The sequence below is a fragment of the Urocampus carinirostris genome, chromosome 19 (genome assembly GCF_059441175.1).
Source record: "Urocampus carinirostris isolate Australia breed hairy pipefish chromosome 19, RoL_Ucar_1.0, whole genome shotgun sequence".
In the NCBI taxonomy this organism is placed as follows: Eukaryota; Metazoa; Chordata; class Actinopteri; order Syngnathiformes; family Syngnathidae; genus Urocampus; species Urocampus carinirostris.
In genome coordinates, this window is record NC_142367.1 from 7707725 (window position 1) to 7730514 (window position 22790).

The 22790-nt window shown below is 39.3% G+C and overlaps 3 protein-coding genes across 6 annotated transcripts in view; all 3 read left to right on the forward strand.

The window, feature by feature from the left end:
- The first annotated feature begins 284 nt into the window (after positions 1-284).
- Positions 285-5702, forward strand: LOC148347047 (retinol dehydrogenase 13-like). The gene is made up of 7 exons (XM_088322901.1): positions 285-484; positions 669-787; positions 2952-3107; positions 3179-3283; positions 4298-4510; positions 4580-4681; positions 4744-5702. The coding sequence occupies exons 1-7, from the start codon at positions 420-422 to the stop codon at positions 5019-5021; spliced, it is 1038 nt and encodes a 345-aa protein (XP_088179027.1). The 5' UTR covers positions 285-419; the 3' UTR covers positions 5022-5702.
- A 280-nt stretch (positions 5703-5982) lies between these two features.
- decr2 (2,4-dienoyl CoA reductase 2, peroxisomal) lies at positions 5983-17275 on the forward strand. Of its 3 annotated transcripts, none has more exons than XM_088323475.1 (10): positions 5983-6043; positions 6335-6436; positions 7807-7875; positions 7942-7993; positions 8067-8202; positions 11834-11958; positions 12036-12129; positions 12857-12961; positions 14064-14316; positions 17031-17275. In XM_088323475.1, exons 1-9 carry the CDS (start codon positions 6006-6008, stop codon positions 14282-14284), a joined length of 942 nt encoding a protein of 313 aa, XP_088179601.1. In that variant the 5' UTR covers positions 5983-6005; the 3' UTR covers positions 14285-14316; positions 17031-17275. The 3 variants fall into 3 exon arrangements, with proteins under 3 accessions (XP_088179601.1, XP_088179602.1, XP_088179603.1); XM_088323476.1 differs by having other exon boundaries at positions 14064-14252; XM_088323477.1 differs by having other exon boundaries at positions 5988-6162.
- Positions 17276-18341: 1066 nt separating this feature from the next.
- Positions 18342-22790, forward strand: part of rab11fip3 (RAB11 family interacting protein 3 (class II)) — a 37530-nt gene continuing 33081 nt past the window's right edge. The window contains exons 1-2 of one of the 2 annotated variants that reach the window (XM_088324366.1): positions 18342-18505; positions 18607-21393. In XM_088324366.1, the coding sequence (XP_088180492.1) occupies positions 19585-21393 (1809 nt within the window). In that variant the 5' untranslated portion in view covers positions 18342-18505; positions 18607-19584. Of the gene's footprint in view, positions 21394-22790 lie in introns of both variants that reach the window. The other variant, XM_088324367.1, reaches the window with a different exon arrangement.

Below are 22790 nucleotides of genomic sequence, written 5' to 3' on the forward strand. Positions count from 1 at the left end.
TTTGATTTTTGCCTTGTGTGTGTGTGTGTGTGTGTGTGTGTGTGTGTGTGTGTGTGTGTGTGTGTGTGTGTGTGTGTGTGTGTGTGTGTGTGTGTGTGTGTGTGTGTGTGTGTGTGTGTGTGTGTGTTTATTTGGCCAATTCAGTCTTATATCTAAGGTTATATATAAGTTGAGTGTTTTTTGAGTTGATTTTTTTGTGTTTGAAAGGTGCTGCCCAGTATAAATACATTTGGACTTGAATTACTCTTGTGACTTCCAACGGTTGCACTACGTTTCCCAGAATGCCAATGTCAACTCTGACGTCATCTCTTAGCGCCCATAACCTTGCCCTATCGTGGTAGTGCAGTGTTTGTATCCCCTGACAAAAACACACTTTAAACCTTTCATTTAGGATTAATATTTGTTGTTGTTTATGCGCAATGAGCAAGTATGTTTTGCCAGTTTCTATATTTGGAACTGTATTCGGAGGTGCCGTCTTACTAAAGTGAGTGGTTCTTATATAGACAATAAGTCACATTAACGTTGATCGATTTCTATGTATTTATTTAGGTTTTAACACTTATATTCATTAATGAATATTAAGTATACATTATGTTCACTCGGGAAAATCTATTCGAATTATGTTGTAAATGAGGTATCAGAACTCTTGATTTTTGTTTTTGTTGCAGGAATTACGTGACAGGCGGTCGCTGTCCCAGCAAAGCCAAAATAAACGGAAAAACTGTCATTATTACCGGGGCCAACACCGGGATCGGCAAAGAAACTGCTCGGGAACTGGCCCGGAGAGGTTTGCAAATTTTGGCCCGTAAATATTCATTTAAAATAAAATTTAAAAAAGCAACATTTTGCCTAACGTGTTTTTTTTAAACAACGTAAGTCTCCTGTAACCTATCTGCACTTAGTAAATGTACTGTAAATAATTACATGTATTATGTTTTTCTTGTTAGATTGCTAATTTATTTGAGCACTTGTTCTGCACACCGCTAGAGGGTGCCCGCACAAAACTAGCGCTATTAAACTGTTGAATTAATAGCTTGATTTTGTTCACACCAGTTGTAGAAACCTTTACTAGTATTATGTATTGAATGCAAAAAACCCAACCCTTTTTACAGACTCAAGTTTTTTTAACCAAATAAATGCACAGAATTTGGACTTGCCCCTGTTTAGAGAAATTACTCATTCCTCCCATCCTGCCCTGATCAGGCTTTTGAATCGTGATCAAAAATATGCCTAAAGTCCCTTGACAATCCGTATAATGATTGTGTATTTCCCTCATTTGCTACACTCTCAGTAATGTTCTCAGTAAACTCCCCTGCTCTCTTTTCTTTCTTACTTTCACACTCTGCATTTTATTCAAAACCAATTTCCTTGTTTCCCGAACTTACCTCCAGAGACCTTGATGGACTCCTTACTATCTTTTGACACCACTCAAAAATCCCTATTCTCAAAACTTAATACCTCAAATTTTAATTTTAATCCAACATCACTCATTTCTTTAAAGCCCCAATGTGTAATAATTGAACTCTAGATGGCACTGTGTTCTTTGGTACGAGCAAGGGCCAGTAATACATGGCACAGTGTGGTGGCGAGATGCCGGACAAACATGGCGCCGACGTAAGTGGGGATTCCAGTGTAAAAGAAATAATTTCTCTACCTAAGATTTATTCATTTTTTTATATTAAAAAAAAATTGGTGTGATAGTTCATTTATTTTTGCGTATTATTAAATCAATGTTTTATTTTTACTGGATGGATTTTTTTGTCCTACAAGGGGGCACTAAATATTACACATTGTCCCTTTAAAGTCTGTCTGGGACCAGTATCTCAAGATCCCAATTGAGATAAGCAGTGGGACCAAAATAATGTCCATTTTTCATCTATTTGCGCGAAACACTGACTCCTCCAATGTATGCACAGAAACCATTTTACCAATGCGAGATTAGCAAAACATTTCCCGGATAGGCCAGACTCTTGCAACAGATGCAGTCACCGGGCGATTACCTAAATATGTTTTGGTCTTGTCCCAAACTTAATTTTTTTGATTTTTTTTTTTTAACATTGAGTAAAGTCCTTGGCTTTCCAATAGACCCAATCATTGCTCTTTTCGGAGTACCGCCACCACCGTGCCAATTTAAACTATCATAAACTGTCATTTCCTTTTCTATGCTACTTACGAGAAGACTCGTACTCCTTAAACGGACACATACATTCCCTTAGACACACATGAGATAGATGTGAATCCTGAGAAAATAAGATTGTCCCTTAAAAGTTCCTTAAAGGCATTCCACAAGACCTGGCAACCCTTTTTATCACACATAAACACCCTGCAGGTAGGCATAGATGATCATTACCTCTGAGCTACCGCCCCCCTTTCATATATTTTATTTAATTATTATAAATGTATTTATTTTTTTGTTATAATCATTTATTTATTATCATTATTAAATTAAATTATTACGGTTCTTAACTATTGAATTTGTTTTATCATAACTATACATCTATCACCCCTTTTCTTATTGTATTTATTTAATTAATTGGGTATTTCAGTTTTCTGAATGGTGTGAATGTGTGACTGAATGTGTTGTTTAAGTGGGAATTGGGATATGTACACATTGTTTTTCAATGGACACACCTATATTTACAACCTGCTCAGTGTAAGTCCCCTCTGTCTCCCTTAATTGTCTGTACTACCAGTAAAGAGAAAATATAAATAACAATATTTGAGCACGAATAAAAGTGCATTATATACATTTTTTTCAATTAACTACTGTTCTGGCAAGTAATAGTTTTGATCAATCTGAACTAATTGTTTAGCCAAAAAGAATGCAGAACACAATGCACCAGGCGAATCAGGGAAGTAGCAAGCCCGTGATAAGTCAACAGCATTACAGCCATTATGTTAATTTATTTAATATATTTCTAATATGGTTTGACCTTTCCTTTCCTGAGCAGGCGGTCGAATCATTCTGGGATGCCGAGACATGGAAAAATGCGAGGCGGCTGCCAAAGAAATCCGCGGTGACACCCTCAATCCTCATGTTTACGCTTGCCACCTCGACTTGGCCTCCATCAAATCCATTCGGGAGTTTGCCGAGAGGATCAAAGAAAGTCAGTTCATTAAAATAAATGAAAAACATGTTATATTTGCAGTTTTGTGCTATTTTGAAGTTGCTTTACAGAGGAGCAACGTGTGGATGTGTTGATCAACAATGCTGGGGTGATGAGATGTCCTGCCTGGAAAACGGAAGATGGCTTTGATATGCAGTTTGGAGTCAACCACTTAGGTAGGGAAAAAATGTAAAAAAATAAATGAAATTGCAACTACGGTGGTACCTTCTTTTACAAGCTCCTCTAAACATGAACATTTCTGTATACGGGCTACAAAAATCTTGCTCACTATACGATGGAAAATCCAGTTCACAAGCAGTCCCAAAGGCTACCACTAGAGACCACCTACCGCTCGTGACTGCATCTGCTCGTCCAGTTAGCGTATGCAAACTATGACAGGCGAACTAATAAAAATATGTGCTGAAATTGTTTTGTTTTTACATACGTTTAAAGTTACAGTAACTGTAATTTTAAGTGTACAGTAAGTGCTTGCGTATCATCAAGTCTCTCGATCTCATACTTGTCAACCTCTGACAATTGCTCCCCTTGTCAATGTTTGGTATTCCCCTTACTACATGAAAATAAGACTTACAAACACAATGCGGCACCTTATTTTCAGCAAGACAGACTATGTAGAATACCGTAACCATTAGCAATCGACAATGATGTCGTCCTCTGCTACCTGTGACCGAGACGATTCAGATTAGAGATGAAATTGGCAAGACGAGATAAGTCTTTTAAAAATGTTTTCCCCCGTATAGAAATTGTTATACGGCGTAAAAAAAATGTAAATGATCAAAACACGTTAAAAATACCGGGAAAATATATAAGTTGACAGGTATGCGATCTCCATGACTCCTCCTTGCACCCCTGCCCTCTTCCTCTGCACCATGCGCACACATTCATTACGGTACTCTCAAAAAACTCGCATTTTGTTTCGTCAATATTATTTCAATGATTTTCTTCCTATATTGTTTATGTTTAATTACTATTTGAAAGTTTTTTAGTGATCAGAAAGATATTTTATAGCTGTTCATTTGAATGCTTTTTGGAGGACGGGAGCGGACCAATCAGTTTTTCTTTATTTCATATTTGGAAAATGTGCTCAATACACAAGCAAATTGAGTTACAAGCACGATCCTGAAGCAAAGTAAGCTCGTATGAAGATGTACCATTGAATTTTCTTCCAGGACACTTCTTCTTGACCAACCTCCTGCTGGATCGTTTAAAAGAATGTGCCCCCAGCAGAATCATCAACTTGTCCTCGCTGGCTCACGTCGTCGGCAAGATGGACTTTGAGGATCTGAACTGGGAGAGAAAAAAGTTTGATACCAAGCGGGCTTACTGCCAGAGCAAGCTTGCTAACATACTCTTTACTAGAGAGCTGGCTAAGCGTCTGCAAGGCAAGTGTAGCATATCCCTCGCTTTTATTGATTAAAAACTGCCCTGAAAAACCGCCATGTTTGTTGCAGGCACGGGAGTGACGGTCAACGCCATTCACCCTGGCGTGGTTTCCACCAAACTGGGCCGGCACACCGGTCTGCACCAATCCCAGTTTTCCACTACCGTGCTCAGTAAGCTTGACTCTTTTCCAAAATGAAAACTTGACGCTCCCTGATTGTTTTTTCTTCTCCAGGCCCTTTTTTCTCCTTCTTGGTGAAGAACCCAGAGCTGGGAGCCCAGCCCAGCGTCTACTTGGCAGTGGCAGAAGAGCTTGAGGGGGTGACTGGTCGTTATTTTGACGTGATGAAGGAAAAGGAGCCGGCACCCCAGGCCACGGATGAAGAGGCCGCTCGGAGGCTGTGGGAAATAAGCAGCAAGATGCTGGGCCTGGACCAGGACCAAGGACAGGAGCAAAGTCAGCACATGCATGGACAGAAGACTAGAGCGGTTCTCACAACGACAGGGACGTAGCATATCCCGGAGAAAGGACGGCAGAGGAAATAAATGACTTAGACACTTGTTCTCAAGACATCTTCTACTTTGGAATGAATTGAATGTCATTGATCAATTTAGCCATCCGGGAATATGTTCAAATATAATTTTATTCACGTTTCTGTGGTTTCCCGTTAGCCCAAAATTCAAGATATCGGTCTTGTACAAACATGCCAGAAGTGGGGAATTTAATGAATTACAGTGCTTGCAAAATATCTGGTGGCCAGTCTTTGCATCCAAATAACTGCAGACATTTTGATGTTATGACTGGAGAACTAAAAATTTTTGGGGGGAGAGCGCTGTGATGGCAATTTTTCCGTTTATTAGAGTAACACTGCAACTCTAAAAGAAAGTTATAATTGACTACATCGTTCTAAGGAAACGAATTTAGTTCGTATAGCAATTTGTTGTACGAGTAATGTTCCGAATTATTATTATTGTTTTAATGTCAAAAGCTTTACAAAAATAGAAATAAAAATTCAATAAAATATGCTGTATCAATGCCAAACGAGCCTGGTTTGGTAAAACTTTAACCAGTAGCGCCACCTGCCTGTCAAGAACTAGCCATATTGTCTCCTATTCTACGGGATCTACCTCATTTTTTCATTTCACTGTATTTTCAAATAATTATTACATGTTAATAAAACTTGCCAAGTCACACTTGTTTGTATAGCCCTTAATCACAAAAATCTCAAAGAACTGCACAAGACACAATTAGATAGATAGATAGATAGATAGATAGATAGATAGATAGATAGATAGATACTTTATACAACATCCCCTAACCTGAAACCTGCATAGTTGTTTTTAAAACTTTTATAAATGTAGAATTTTCTCATGTTAATAATGTTGGATATACATTCAAAACTCTTGTAGTTGTTATAAATGAACGCACCATATTTACTTAATAAATGTTCAACAGTCAACGCTACAATAAAACTCTTGCAAACTACATATCCCACAATGCCTAGAAGCAGTCTTCCGAAAAACTCGAGTCCAAGGTACAAACTAATCTTCCAACTTGACTAGTTTGGGGCACAAGAAAAAAAGTGTCATTGTTGGTTTAAGATCAAGCATTTCCTGTGAAAATTGACAGAATCAAATTTCTGCTTCTCGACAGGTAAGAAAAAACGGACGAGATTGAGTTAGCTTCGTTGTTAATGCTAACTTCAAGTTTACTTCGAAAATTTGGTAAACTTTTGTAATTGTAAGACACTTGGGGCAATCATCACCAAACAACACTTTATTTTCTATCGTTGAATTGATTTTAAGTTGTCCCATTTCTTCTCCAGAATGTCAGAACCTCAACGAATTTGTGATGCACTCCCTGAAGATGTTGCTTCTGACGACTGCCTGACTTCATATACTCACATTTACAGCCCAGATTTACTCAAGTAAATTCAACAATTATTGGATTAGGATCCTCAATTTAAGACACAGCCGTCCCTTGCCATACAAACGATAAAGAGATTCGAGGCAAAAATAGAAAAAAGTTTTTCCATAAAAAAAGTGCTAAGTATAGCAGGAATCTAAATAAAGCGGTTTTACGTTGATTTAGCAGAAGGAGTAGGGTTGGGAGAGAGTTCAGAATCCTCACAGCCTGATAGAAGAAACTGTCCTTAAGCCTGCTGGTTCTGGGTCTGAGGTACTGCAGTCCTTTCTGCATTCTGATTGGCTAAGCAGTCCCAAAAGAGTAGATATTGGTCGAAAATTAATCAACAAAAGTTTACAGATACAGTACAATCCACTTTTACTTGTTACAGGGACATTGTGTATTATTACGCACCCCCTAGTAGTAAGAAAAAAATAACAATATTGATTTGAATGGTAGGCAAGAATACATGAACTATCATGTCAATGTGCATTTAAAAATATATATATATTCATTCATAGGTGAAGAAGTTTGTACTTAGTTGAACATAACATGAGGCTCATTCACAGGGAGCTGACATCATTGTTGGCCATCTTGCTGTTAAGGGTAACCCCAAAAAACAAAGCTTGTTTCTCCATACCCCCTGCTTTCCCCCCATTTTCCTCTTTTTTTCTTGCTTTTTTTCTTTCATCCCCTTTTTTTCTTTCTTTTCTTCTTTGTGTCTGGCTTTTTGTTTTTTATTCCTTCTTTTTACCCTATTTCCCGATTGCTTTATATTCTTTCCTCCTTTTTTTTCTTCTTTGGGAAAGGCTGGGCAAAAATGAGAAGCAAAACGGTTCCGTCACTTTGAGTTCTCTATAGTTTGTATTCGTCATTGTGCTTTGTAGCACTCATTTTCGGTCGATCAACTTGGGTTACCCCTGACGACAGCTGAGGTGGCCGCGGACCTGTTCTGAAAATAGCTCACCAGTGCTCGATCATTGTGATTTTCTATTAAAATTATTGTTAAAGTGGTCAAGGGTGCCTAATTACCCTTCTTCCAATAATTAACCTGGTAATAACATAGTAACAACATGGTAATAAGATGATGAGTTGTTTTTTTAGATATGCATATCAAACTGAGTGCCCTTTGCCACTAATTAGTATTAAAAAGTAGCTCTTGGCTTGAAAAAGGTTGGAGACCCCTGCTCTAGACAATGCCGCGGCATCTAGAGGTAAAATATTATACACTATCCTTTTAAACAAATGATGGCTTGTTTGTTCTTTGCTTTCAGTGTATTTTATTTTATAATAATTTTAAAAAGTACTTGAAGTATTTGGCCTATCTTTGGGTTATTTTTGAAACGCTCCAATAAACCAGGCTTTACGGTTTTATTATTTTTTTCCTCCCAGAGATCAGGTAGCCTTCATCACAGGTGGCGGATCAGGAATCGGACTACGGATAGCGGAAATCTTCATGAGGTGACCAAAATAGTCCTCAGTAAAATTCAAATTATTCAATAACTTTTTGAGGGACTCTTTCCTCAGGCACGGCTGTGACACTGTCATCGCCAGCAGGAAGAAGGACAAACTCGAGGAGGTTTGAATCGATTTTCCGATGACTGTTGTATTCTTTCTTGGACGATGATGGCGGAACGTTAAGTATTCTGCAGGCGGCCAAAAAGCTATCGGCCGTTTCCGGACGTCGCTGCCTCCCTTTGTGCTTGGACGTCAGGCAGCCGGAGAGCATCTTGGCGGCAGTGGAGGAGACGCTCAAACAATATGGCCGCTTGGACATCCTCGTCAACAGTAAGACCAAAAGACAAAGTCACATTTGTTGAATTGAATGGAATTGTTTTTATCGTCATTGATATCAACATGGGGCAGCACAGCAGCGCAGTGGTTAGCGCGTGTGCGGCACAGTTCTGAGGTCATGAGATCGAACCTGCTTTGTCGAGTTTGCATGTTCTCCCCGCGCTTGCGTGGGTTTCCTCCCAAACTCCCAAAAACATGCATGTCAGGTTAATTGGCCGGTCCAAATTGTCCCTAGGTGTGAATTAGCGAGCAAATTGTCTGTCCCTGTGTGCCCTGCGACTGGCAGGCAACCACTTCAGGGTGTCCCCTGCCCACTGCCAAAGACAGCTGAGATGGGCTACAGCACCCCCGCAACCTTACTGAGGATAAGGGGTGCAGATAATGGATGGATGGATGATATCAACATAGTATGGAACAATATTAGACATGGCACTCCAGGGTATACACGTACTAAAGAGAAAAAGAAGAAAAAAGACCATCGGGATAAATAGGAAAAAATATTTACAATGGTCTCTGAACCTTTTGACCCAAAGAGCCATGAAAGAAAAAATGTTTAGAGAGCCACACCTACAAGTAAGACCTTGGGAAGGACCCGAAATTCCGGCCGGATATGGGCATGAAATGTCAAACATGAAGTCTGCCCGGGCGGGGCTTCGGTCTCTCGTCTCTCGTCTCCCATCGCTCTTCTCTCTTCTCTCTTGCTGATTTTTCTCTTTAAAAACTATCCACTCTTCATTTGTTCTGTTTCTTTTTCTTCGTGCAGGATATGCACAGCTCGCACCCCTCCTTGACGACCTCGGAAAGGGGATTTTTCTCTGTCTCCGACAAGCCATTTGTTATCAGAAACGGCAAATATCACGTTTTCGAGGTAGTCATGTTAGCGTGCATGCTGCGCACCTCAGGCTATTCGTTATCAGAGGCGGCCAAAATCACCTTTCCTCCCCACAAATAAAATGTGAAAAATTCAGGTTTTTGTCGCGCTCAGTCCCTTAAATCAAGTTAATCTGTGGGCCTCGGGCTGATACAGGCTTTTATACCCTCATACAGGCTTTTATAGCCACACCATATATTTCAAGACAAAATTCAACAAAACCGCCAAACCTGCTCTACGGATAAAAGCTAGTTCTTTAGCATAAAAACTAAGAAATAATATTGCCATAGCCTGTGTCCCATATCAATACAAATACAGGTATACTACATGTGTCGCCCTGTCGCAGTTACTTCAAAGCGTTGTGGGTCATTTTGATCGTCATTTTTGTCAAGTCAAGTCATATTTATTTGTATGGCCCTTTATCACAAGGAGTCTCAAAGGGCTGCAGAGACCAGATTATTGCAAATTACAGACTCTTATTACACCATCTTCTGGTACGAGCAAAGTTTTGAAAACATCACGAAATACTGCAAACGAAGAAACTGATATATTTACCTCTGGCTCTGACGGTGAGGGGGAAAAGGGGCTGGTGCCCTCTGCTTATAGTTCTGCCCATTACTACCACTCACCCCATCAAACTGCTCTGGGTGCATTGCTGGCGAATTTGGGTGTTTACAGTTTTTACTGTGGGTTTTCATTATAAAGTGTCTCAACAGTGAACATACATTGTTTAATGAGGCTTCCATATCAAGAATGCCTTAGTGATGTACAGCCAAAACAGGGTCTGTTCGTGTTACTCTTTGACTGTAAAGACTGTGTCTTGTATGGACAGATCCTCGTGATATCACAGTATTGTGCTGGCTCAGCATGTGCTAAAATCAGATTAGCATGTAACAATACAGAAAATATTCACACGAGATCAAGTTTATCTCCTGGCCAGATGAATTTATGTAAAGAGCCATATATAGCTCATGAGCAATAGGTTCTCGACCCCTTGCTTAGAGACTGGCCTATGTTATAATGGCAGTGTAATGAAAACAGTGCATCGTAACAATAGTGCCGGGAATTCCATTTTTTTCAGTGTTTGTTAAGTGTGGTGATAGCCCTTGGGAAGAAACTGTCCCTGAAACTGTTAGTCCTTGTTTTAAGGGACCTGTAGTGCAATACCAAAAGGACAACAGGTCAAAGGGGTGGTGGCCTGGGTGAGAAGAGTCCTTTATAATGTTGATGGCTATGCTGCGGTATCGCAAGCCGGAAAATTATCAAAGACTGGATTTTTCTTTGATGTTTTTTAAGGGAACTGTGTGTATTATTTAGTTTCTCCTAGTAGTACAAAATATTGTTTTAAAAAAGCAGTATTTATTTAAATAATAATCAAAAATAGATGGACTACCAGGGGGAAAAATTTCAGTAAAAGATATCAAAATATGTTTTCCTTTTTCAATTTTCTTTTACTGTTTTTTTTACCGGCATTAAAAAAAAAATACCAACACAGCCTACAAAGTGTTCTACACGTTATACAGCTATGTTAAAGAAAAACAGACCAAAGAGTATGTCAGTAAAAAAAAGTCACAAAACAAACAAAAAATCTCTCAGTACATTTTCAAATTTTTCAATACATTTTCATAGCTTTGAGTAGGATTTTTAAAAAAAAAATACTTTCAATACTTTTCAGTACTTTTTTAGTAATTTTCAGTAATTTTTGGCACTTTTTAGTACCTTTTTTGTACCTTTTCAATAATTTTTTAGATACTTTTCAGTACTTTTTATACCCTTCCGTATGCTTTAATTTTCTTTTTTTTTCATACATTTCAGTACTTTTTCATAGTTTTGAGTAATTTGTCATACAGTACTTTGAGTACTTTTAACTTTTTGTACCTTTCAGTAGGTCTTTCGTACTTTGCTGTACTTTTTTTATACAATTCAGTACGTCCATAATTTTTGTAGTTTTAAAAATATATATTTTCAGTACTTTATATTTCTTTTCAGTACTTTTTCATAGCTTTCTGTAGTCTTTGGAATGCTTTTCAGAACAGTTTTCATGCTTTTCAGTAGTTCTGCAGAGCTTTGAGCAGTTTCTCATACTTTCAGTACCTTTCATTAACTTTTTTGTACCTTTTAGTACTGCTTTTGTACTTTACTGTACTTTTTTCATACTTTTCAGTACTTTCATAATTTATATATATATATATATATATATATATATATATATATATTCAGTAGTTTTCAGTGCTCTTTCATAACTTTTTTGAAGTCTTTGGAATACGTTTCAGAACTGTTTTAATACTTCTCAGTACTTTCATAATTTCTGTATTTTATTTTACATAATTGTAGTACTTTTCAGTTATTTTCGTACTTTTCATTTCCTATTAGTTCTGCTCTGTACTTTTCAGTACTTGTATATTCTCAGCACATAGCAAAATGTTTCAATCCCTCATTCAACCCTGTTTCCAATAATTCAACCAAATTGTTTCAGCCTTTCTGCCTTCACATGCAAACTCAAGAAATTACATATTTTTAGTTCAAAATATTATTACAAGACTCTTGATTCCAGAACAGACCATGTCCAGTTTATTACGGTGCACAAGGTTGACTGCATGCAACCGGACTTGGAACAAAGATTGAGTGAGAGAAATGTTGGCTTAATCATCAACTTTCTTTTATTGTTTTCCTGCCAAGTGTCCCTTTATCCTTCTCCGCCAAATTGCTCATCTGCGACTGTAAACTAACACCAGATTTGTTGTCTTTCCACAGACGCCGCCGGAAACTTCCTTTGCCCCGCCTCGGCGCTTTCCTTCAACGCCTTCAAGACGGTGATGGAGATTGACACCATGGGGACTTTCAACGCCAGCAAAGTCGTGTTCGAAAAGTGGATGAAGGTACGAGTGTTGCCGCCTGAAGGCACAAAGCTATAAAGCTATTTTGATTCAGATTTGTGTTGGGTTTATCTTTTCAGGATCACGGCGGCAACATTGTCAACATCTCGGCCACGTTGGGTTACAAAGGACAAGCGCTCCAGGTGCACGCCGGCTCCGCTAAGGCTGCAAACGGTAATGTCTCCTTTTCGATTATATTTTTTATTTTTAGCCATTTTATCTTTTACATTTTTACCATTATTTATACCGCTGCCACTATTTGCTGCTGCTTAGAACATTTTATTATATGTTGTGTCTCATATGTCAATTGTTTACTGTATACTTCAGTATTAGCTGAAAAGAGTATTTTTTATTTTTATTGAGTATTATTTTAGGTCGGCAGCACAGCAGATGGGTGGTTAGCGTGCAGCCCCACGGTGTAGTGGTTCAGGGTTCAAGTCCAGCCTCCCTGTGTGGAGTTTGCATGTTCTCTCCGTGTTTGTGTTGGTTTCCTCTAGGCACGCCGGTTTCCTCCCACGTTCCAAAAAAACCATGCATGTCAGGTTAACTGGCCAGTCCAAATTATCCCTCGGTGTGAATGAGCGAGTGAATTGTCCGTCTCTGTGTGCCCTGCGACTGGCTGGCAAACCAGTTCAGGGTGTCCCCTGCCCACTGCCCGAAGATAGCTGGGATGGGCTCCACCACCCCTGCGACCCTACTGAGGATAATTTGTGCAGATAATGGAATATTTTAGTTACGGACTATTCTGTGCATTAGCACATTATTGTTTTTAATCGTTGTCTGCTCATGGGAGTGTGGGAAACAGAATTTCGGTTTCTTGTGTACATTTGAGAAATTGACAAATAAAATTGACTTTGACAATCATTGCTTTTCTCCACGCATTCTCCTGTTGCTTTTTTAGACGCCATGACTAAGCATTTGGCAGTGGAGTGGGGGCCAAGTGGCGTGAGAGTCAATGCCGTGGCCCCTGGGCCCATTTCTGGAACCGAGGGCTTCCGAAGACTGGGTACGGATATTTTGGATTTCAAAAGTGCCCCTTGGCGGCCATATATGTCCCAGAAACTAATTGAACAAGTCCCATTGCCGGCTACATACAGTAAATCAATTTGACTAAACTATTATCATGAAATATTATATTTTTCTCATTCTGAAAGGAAAAAAGAATTGTATCGAAAGAAAACTTAAAAAAAATATTTTAAAAAGTAGCATCGTCGTTTACATATGTCCAAAATTTATTTTTAGTAAACTGTTGAAGTGAAATGTTTTTTGTTACCCAAAAAAATGTTTAAAAGAAAAAATGCTATTGAAAAAAATTTTTTTTTTGACAACTGCCGTAAAGGGCTACAAAAAAAATAGTTTTGACAACCCAATAAACAAATGTTCTTTTTCTTAGGCTCAAAAATTGAAAAATGTGTTCCAACACGTGCCATTAATACAGGCTGTTAATGGCTACATAGGTAAAAAATAATTTAAAATGAGCTGTACGGAATTTGGAACTTGTTTTAGCCACAGCAGACATGCTTCTGTCAGTTTGTTCATGATGTGCATGCAAATAAGTGCATTTGCTAAATGCGCTCAATTTAACTCTTCTTTCATGTTTCTCGTGGTTTGGGTTGGTGTTTGGACTGAACTTGAAGCAGGCCTTTTCTTACTTTCACCATTTTAATCGTACACGAGCAAATTGAAAGAAAACAAAAAACCCTTGGGGAAATGCATGATATCACTCTCCAGCACTCCCACCCGGCCCCCATTCCTCATACCGAATTTGTTCTCCCCCAAACAGGTCTTCCAAACGTATAATAGGTGCACAAAGGCTCTTTGAGCCCAGGTGGGCATTGTTAACACAAACTTAAAAGAGAAAATATTAACCTTTCAACTATTTAAAGGATACTTTAAACAATGCACCACACCTTTAACTAAACGGACAAAAATTAAAATTTGACCAAGTTCCATAAAGGACTTCACAAATTAAAAATTGTTTTTGACTGCGCTATTAAAATAAACTTTTTTTTTCTCATAAATTGAAAAAGAAAAATTAATAAGTGCCATCGATGGCTACATGCGTCCAATATGAACTTAGACTTATTCCCTTTTCCAAATTACTTGAGGCGGTCCTCGAGGGGAGTCGGCCGGCCTGTTCCAGTCCATCCCCCTGCAGCGATCAGGCAACAAGACGGAGATGGCCCACTGCGCGCTCTTCCTGGCAAGCCGGGCCTCATCGTACGTGACAGGCGCCATCTTGGTGGCGGACGGCGGCTCCTGGCTTACTTCGGCCAACGACCTCTCCCGGCTGATGGGTACTGCCTCCTCTAAATCTGCTAAACTCTGAGCAGGGGCTCTCCTGTCCTCCTCCTGGCCCAGGTGTGTGGGAGGAGGGGCTCACTTTTAGGTCAAGAACTTCATTTGATCAGTGTCTCTTAAAGTAACAGTGCGTACTAATTAGCACTGAAAAACAGTACAGTTTGGTCAAGTTGCCTTAATTTTTCCTTGTGCTTCGTAGCACTCGTTTTTTTCTGTTGCACGATAGGATACAGCCACATCTCATGTTCAAATCATAAACTCTGTCCCTTAAAGCCAGGGGTGGGCAAAGTACAGTCGACAGGCCACATGCAGTCCGGCAGGCTTTTTGATCCGTCCCGCTGAACGAAAATAGTCCAAGTATAATTGAAATATATGTTTATATATAATAATAAAGTACTAAGAAGAAAAAGTAGTTTATTTTGGTGCCAGCTTGGTTAATCATTGTCCCTATGTGTGTCTACAACAAAAACACCACTACAGAAATACTACATAGTTACTACAAAACTATCCAATTTATTGCTTAAAAACAGGGACAATATATATTATTTTGCTCTTATACTGAAAGGAAAGAAATACTTCATAGATACTACTACACTATTACTATAATGCAGAAACACTACTATATAAATACTACCAAAATACATGGTCTGTAATTCTACAAAAATACTATGGAACTACTACAAAAATCCTACTACATAAAAACAGTAACAATATATATTATTTTGTTTGCAATTTGCAAGGAAAAATAATTATATAGAAATACTTCTACAGTAATACCAGAATTGAGTGACACTAGAATACAGAAATACAGCTACAAAAATACTCCTGCAGAAGTACTACAAAAATACTAGTACACTAATACTAGAATACAGAAACACTACTAAAAATGCTACTACAAAGAAATTGTAAAATATTACTTAAATACAGAAGTGCTACTACTGAAATACTGCAGGAGTACTGTAAAATACTGCCAGAGAAATAAAAAAAAAAATATGACTATCTACCCTGGTCATATCCCTCGAGGGGGGTGACCGACAGCAAGACAAACACATACAAAAACAAAGAAAATAAATAAAGGGAAAAGTAGCAAAAAACACACACAAAGATTTTTTTGACCCTGGCCAACCCAAACAAGTTAAACACCTCGGCACCCAAGTTGGTCATGCTTTCGTCCATCCAGATGAAACAGGACACAAGAAAGCGGCCATGTCACTCAGGGCAGGGTGACACGACACACTCTTCTGTTCAATAGCAGGGCCCGACAGCTTTCACTGGTTTACCCCTGCCGCATCATACAGGTGCCCCGCCCATGCCTTAGAACACGTCCAATCATCCCACTATCTTTTCACAACACTTCTCCACTCATTCCTATCACCAACAAGAACCCTAGCTTCCACTATATTTGGACCTCTTTCCTGCAGTGCACTCATATAACGCCATCCATCCACGTCAATCACGGCCTTCCTCTTGGTCTCCTTCCATTTACTTCTGCTCTGTAGATCCTCTTCAACATTCGCTCCTCATCCATCTTCTCCATGTGTCCAAACCAACCAAGTACTCTCTTATCCACACGCTTGCTCAGTTCCACGACTACTCCAGTTCTGTCTCTCACAATTTCATTGATCAATATATCCAATCTTGTCACTCCTAACATGCTCCTTAAACACTTCATCTCAAAAACATTTAATTTCCTTCTCAAATCTGCGTTCAGAATCCAAGTCTCTGCACCATACAACACAGTCGGCACAATCACACTCTCATACAGTCCTCTTTTAACATCCATACTCATACTCTTGTTTCTCATCACTCTCCTCAGAGCACCCAAAACCTTGCTTCCTTGATTCACTCTGTGCAATACCTCGCACTCCATTCCACCAACTGCAGCCACATCACAACCCAAGTACCTAAAGCTTTCAACTTCTTCCAGCATCTGTCCATGCAACCATATTTCTAACGCCATACCCACCACATCACTTCATCTCCTTACTCTTCCCAACATTCACACATAAACTTCATTACCAACCTTCTCAAATAATATGACACATGAACTATAATACAGAAATACTACAAAAATACTGCTACAGTAATACTAGAATTCAGAAATACTCCATAACTCTACGTAAATCTTATTAAAAACAAATAGAAATATAACTTGTAGATTTGTCCATACTGTCACAAAGCGGGTCGGGAAGCAAGAAGTTGGAACTCATTTGCGTAGACGATCTGTCACTTTAATTGAGAAAGAAAAGATGTCCAGCACACAAAGGGACCAAAAACAAAACAAAGCAGGCCCAAATGCAGGCAAAACTACAGACTAGGCATTTAACGGGATTAAACAGAACTTGTAGGAATCTCTCAGAATGTTACAACAAAGTCCAACAAGCACAACAAGAATAAACAGGTATCAAACAGGCATGAACAGGTTTTCAACAAGGGTAAACAATGATCTGGCAAAGGGCAGTTCCAAAAGGCACATTTAAGTACCCATAGGAATAATCATGAAAATGCAGGTCAGTCGGTGTCAAGGGGCGGGGCCAGCTGGGCGCCATGACAACCGTGCAGGACATGAAACATACATATATATGTATAAAATGTATGAGTGAAAAATCCGATATGTCTCCAGGATCAGCCTTTTCAATTAAGTATGGAAGCATATAACAGCAATTAGGAAATACATGAAAATGTTTTTGGTTCGTCCCGGAAGACTTTCATTTGTTAAATTTTAACACAATTTGATTGCAAATAATGTTATGTTTTTTCATCTTCTTTTTCAGGTTACTGGGCATCTGAAAAGCGAGACAAATAAAAGTGAACAAAAGACGAAGCTGACATGTTCCATGCTACACTATTATCATACAAGACTGAAAATTCAACTGGAATATGAAGATATGAATTTCAACGTTTCAAATGTTTAATTACTTTTAAATATGACCTGTCATTCATTTCATGGACGTTTTTCTCTCCACATTCCGACTTTTAAGTATTCATTCTGCAGATAAAACTACATGACTATTGTTCATTTTTTGTGTACATGTTTACTAAATGAGTACCGAGGTACGGTTACAAGTAAAGTTAACACAATCATTCCAGTGCAAATTATTCATCTTTAAATGTTAAAGCCACAGTGTGTAATATTTGACCACTAGATCACACTGTGTTGTCAAGTGCTAGTGAGGACCACGGCAGAGCGTGGCAGCGGTAAAAATAAAATACAATTTATCGACCTATGATTTCTTTTTTTTTATAAGAATTAACATTGGAATGATTGTTCAAATATGTTTGATTATTCATATCAATGTTTTTTTTTACTGGATGAAAGTGGTTTTGTAGCACTAAGACGCACTAGATATTACACACTGTCCCATTAAGCAGGTCGGCGCTTTGCAGGGCCGCTATTGGTGTGTGAGTGTGTGTGTGTGTGTGAATGGGTAAGTGTGAAGCACATTGTAAAGCGCTTTGGGAGGTCTCCATTGACTTGAAAAGCGCTATATAAATGCAGGCCATTTACCATTTAAGCTTTTGATTTGGTGTTTACACCATTGGAGGTGCAGTCCCTGTTCTAGCCATGTAACGGCGCTATAGTACTACAATTGATACACAATCCGCATTTGTGTTTGCATTTGTATAAAATTCGTCAATTTATTTTCATGATGCAGTTTAATTAATTAATTTGTTTATTTGTGGGAATACAATGAGCCGATTTTTGTAATATCCGGTATGAATTCTGCTGGTCGAACTAGCACAACAATTTTTAGTCAAAATGTTACAAAGACTCCATAACAAATGACCTAAATGGTGTTGTTTATGTTTGATCCCCTCTAAAAAATTATTTTTGCCGTTTTCCCAATTGCTTTTAGGAATGTGGCAAAAGGATTTACATTTTTAAATGAATGCATCCACACTTGATAATAATACAATTGATTTAAACGTCCCAGGAAAGGTACAATTCTTAATATAAACTACAATTCTGCATTCAGATTGAATAGATTTCGTACTTGGTTCGCAGAACATAAAAAGTGACATTGCGGAGGTTTTTCTAAGCGTCATCCGCGTCAGGGGGATGATGACGTACAGGAAAAGGAGGAGGAAGGTTGTCTGGATGATGCTGATGCGAGAAGACGCTCGACGTCAAATCATTTTCATGTTTTAATTCTATGTCAAATGTTTTTTTTTTCATCGGAGGCATTTTGTGCTAGGGTGATTGTAATTTACAGGACGGAGGGAGCCGATTCGTCACGTTTCGACACAGGTGGATCCCCGTCGCCTTAACAAAACAGAACCAACGACTACATCTGTGGCAATCAATTTATGAGGATTGTTTATTTTGCTCATTTCGATTTTTTTCTTCAGAACCGAAGACTTGCCAAATGACATAGCCCGCCGGGCTAACAAGCTAATTTGAGCTAGCTAAGCAGCTAGCCAATGACATCGAAGAGACCCGCAGGGATGCTGGAAATTAATCCTCGTCTTTTTCTCATTCCTTTCTGGATAAACGCTCCAAAATCGCTCAGCGAGGCTATTTAAATACCACTTTGGACTTTTGTTTCCCTCCTTGGACCGGTTTGGGTATTTTTTTCCTTTTTTCTTGATTAGAGGAGAGGACAACATGATGACTTGAACCAGCTAAGCTAATGTTTGAAACACTGCTTCCGATTTGAGACGCAATCAATTATTTAAAATATATATATATACGTTTTAACATCGTATTCTTGACGATGTTTAGGTCGAGACGGCAATATTTGGCAAAAACTAAGCAGACCTGCCAAGCAAGTCAAACCAGATTATATATTTCAACATTTAAAATGGCTTAGATCTATAAACGAAACGAAAAAAAATGGATTTAATATTCGTAAATTATTTCATGAGGTGTGCCTATCGTGTTGTTACCCAGCCAGCAATAACTGCTTGATAAGATGCTTCAATGTTCATCCAAACGACGTCTTAATTTGGTTGAGGAAATCGTCCTTTTTAAGACATCGAATATATGGTTTTGGAAAGTTCAGGTGGTAAGAATTTAGCCCCAAGTGGGGTTTTAACATGTTTTTTTAAACTAGGATGTCTCCAACGAACGAGAACCGATTTAGCCCTAAATTCAAAGTCCAAAAGACGCCTTGATTTGGTTGGGAAAAACGTCTTTCTTATGACTCCAAAAAGACGTCTTTGGGAGGTTCATTTGGGATATTTTAAACCCAAAACCAATTTTAAACAAATCATTTTGGAAAACATGACATTTCAACAGAAGCAGTTCAGATATAGCCCCCAAATTAATGTCCAAAATACTCATAGTGCTGTTTGGGAAAGTTAAAGTTTCTCTTCATCCATCACGTGATGGAACCCACGGTGGTGTCAAGCCCTCCGTGGGAGTCGGATCAAGCCTTTCCTCTCGGGTTCCTCAGCCTGGATTCAGACAATGGAGGTGTCCTATGTCAAAAGACCACTGGCCAGACTGGTTTGTGTTTTGACCAACCTGATCTCAAGTCCCAACAAAGCCCTGTGGACAACCTCTACCAGGATCAACTGTTGTACATCTCCGATTATCCCTGCCGAGATTTGTTTTTGGAGGATCCGGCGGATTCTGGGACTTCGTCTGGGTCAGAAAGAAGCAGTGAAGCTAATGAAAGCGGCGATTTGATGCTCTCGTGGCTTTTTTCACCCAATCTTGATGATGTGGTTGGGGGAAAAAAATCCTTTGAGGTGGGACACAATGGACAGACTGACATGATAGGTAGTGTTGCAGCACTCTCTTCCTCATCCAAGTGGACTTCTGAATTAAAGCCAGGAAATATTTCCATTGACCAGACACTTATCACCTCAGAATCTCCGGGATTGTTACACAATGTCAGAGACGGACTCGCAAACCTATCACAAGAGGAGCACAGTGCGACTTTGTCACGTGAAACCAGAGACAAAGGTTTATCCCTAGATCAAGTGACACCTCTGCCTGTAAACAGAAGTATGACTTCGCCAGGGCAACCTGAGAACAGTGTCACACTTAACCACATCAGCATAGCCCTGGCTTGTCCTCAAGGCTCTTTATTGGATTTTGGGGGTCCACAAACTGGCGACAGCCTCACCCTGCCTCTTGAGAGTACGATCGATTCACAGCTGGATCCAACCCAGGAATCTGACGTTGAATTTCTCACCCAGGCGCTGTTCAGGACTTTAGACAGCACACACCTGGCTTGTCCTCATGGATCTTTGTTGGATTTGGATGATACAGAACCTGGTAAGAACCCAATCCCGCCTCCTGAAAGTCCTAAAAATGTACAGCTGGACCCAAACCAGGAATCCAATGTCGAACACGTTAGCCAAGGGCCATTCAATACATTAAACAGCACACTCCTGGCTTGTCCTGAACGATCTTTGTTAGATGCGGAAGGTTCAGAACCTGGTAAGAACCTAACCCTACTTCCTGAGAGTCCAACAGATGCACAGTTAGACCTTACCATAGAATCGAATGTAGAACATCTCACCCAAGCGCTGTTCAGGACTTTAGACAGCAAACATTTGGCTTGTCCTCAAGGTTCTTTGTTAGATTTTAAGGGTACAAGACCTGGTGACGTCCCAACCCTGCTTTTTGATGGTTCTAAAGATGCACAGCTGGACCTAACCCAGCAATTGGAGGTTGAAGATATTACCCAGGGACTATTCAGGACTTCAGAACTCCAAGATGAATATGTCTTTGTCCACAGAGATTTTGCTGAGGAAAGTACTTCAAATGATTTGATGGAACCCTATATCTGCTCCAATGCAGAGCATCAAAGCAATGAGGAAATGGATTTGGATTTTTGCCAAATCACTGAGGAAAAAGACACTTTTACACTAAAGGAAGGAGAAAAACATGAAACCCATTCTGATGACACAAAACTGAGGAAAGAAGAAAAAGAGTCGCCACATGTTGACGATGTTCAGGATTTTCCGTCTCTGGAGTTGGGGAATTGTACTGATAAAACTGGATGGATGATTGAGCAGAACGTCACGCAAGCAAATGTTTCACTGCCATTGGTTACGGTTGTCAAGACCAGCGAAGATGCCTCTCCTCTGAAAACCGTCTTCGATGCTTTGGACCAGGACGGAGACGGATTTGTTCGCATCGAGGAGTTTATGGAGTTTGCTGCTGCCTACGGGGCAGATCAGGTACAATCCTTACCATATATTAATTATTGGAAGTTAAATAAAAACCTGGCAACTTTACTGAAATCGGTCAAATGCTCACTTTGGGGCAGGTTCAGAATTAACGATAAATGATGTTGGGTTATAATGGACAAGATTGTGGTGACAAAAATGGTAAGATTCGTAGATTGTCTCTTCTGTTCAAGCAGTCTCTGGACTGCATTTAGCTGCTATTTTGGTTGATGCAGCTGCTAGCCACATTAGAAAATAGCATTGCTTTTGTGGCTAGGTTTGCTTTAGCACCTTGCATCACTGTAGATGACGCTATTAAAAAGTGAAGGACTTAAACAAGATTGTGATCCTAGATCATCTTCTGTTTCAGCAGTCCTTGGACTAGATTTAGATCATATTTCCACTAATACAGCGGCTGGCATCATATAGCAAATAAACTCGCTTTTGTGGCTAGCTTTTCTTTAGTTGCTAGAATCATTGTATCTGACAATACTTAATTGTAAAGGTTTGAAACCAAATTATGTTCTCCAAAAATCAAGGGCTTGTCAGAAGGTCCCTCACTGTTCTCGCAATCTCTGGACTGGATTTAGCTCATATTTCCGCTAATGTAGCTGCAAGCCAGTTAAGAAAATAGCACAGCTCTGATGGCTAGCTTTGCTTTAACTGCTAGGGTCACTTTAGAAGTAAATTCTTAATAATATACAGGGATCAGAATTTTCCGCGGATCCGCGGATTTCCGCTGTTTTTGAACCCCAAAGGCATTCCGACTTTTTCACTTTTTCTCTTGCGTAGCAAACAAATTCAAAATCCGACTGTCTCACTCTTTCCTTTATTGCTCTGGCGCACCCTGGCGGCCGTTAGAAAAATTGGCCGCATTGTTGCTCAAGCTGCAGGGACTGAACTGCATTTGAACTTATCTTGCAGTATTTACAAAAAAATCATTTATGTGGGCGCCCTGCTTTATTCCTGGACCCTGGCTATTTCAGCTGAAAATGAAAATCTCCATTCTGATCCCTGAATATAGTATACTGTATATTTTACTATATATTTTTTAAAAACAGTTTTAATCATAACAGCATATATAAATCATCTTAAAGACGATATTACAAAATTGAAAAAGGACAATTTGTGTTTATGGAATCTAAATTTAGCAGGAAAATCAACCTCAGGTATGACCATTTTGCAACAGTATCATTTCTGAAATGAGTTGAATAGGAATTAGCAAGGTAGCATAGGCGGCACTTGTTTCTATTGGCTCCCGTTCTCTTCCTTCGTATGACTAGAACCACTACAGGATTATTTTTTTTTATGGATTCATGAACGCTTTCAGCGTGAGGATTTGCGTCTAAATGTACCCGTCAGGCATATTGCTTTCATTGGCCCGGCCATATGTCTCATAATGAGTGCTC

Bases quoted from the DNA above. Each gene is read 5' to 3' on its own strand.
- decr2 (XM_088323475.1), top strand. From the start codon at position 6,006: ATGCCTAGAAGCAGTCTTCCGAAAAACTCGAGTCCAAG. The intron at 7,994-8,066 runs GTTTGAATCGAT...AGTATTCTGCAG, and splicing joins AGAAGGACAAACTCGAGGAG to GCGGCCAAAAAGCTATCGGC. The intron at 12,962-14,063 runs GTACGGATATTT...AAATTACTTGAG, and splicing joins CGAGGGCTTCCGAAGACTGG to GCGGTCCTCGAGGGGAGTCG.
- LOC148347047 (XM_088322901.1), top strand. From the start codon at position 420: ATGAGCAAGTATGTTTTGCCAGTTTCTATATTTGGAACTGTATTCGGA. The intron at 788-2,951 runs GTTTGCAAATTT...TTTCCTGAGCAG, and splicing joins TCGGGAACTGGCCCGGAGAG to GCGGTCGAATCATTCTGGGA. The intron at 4,511-4,579 runs GCAAGTGTAGCA...TGTTTGTTGCAG, and splicing joins GCTGGCTAAGCGTCTGCAAG to GCACGGGAGTGACGGTCAAC.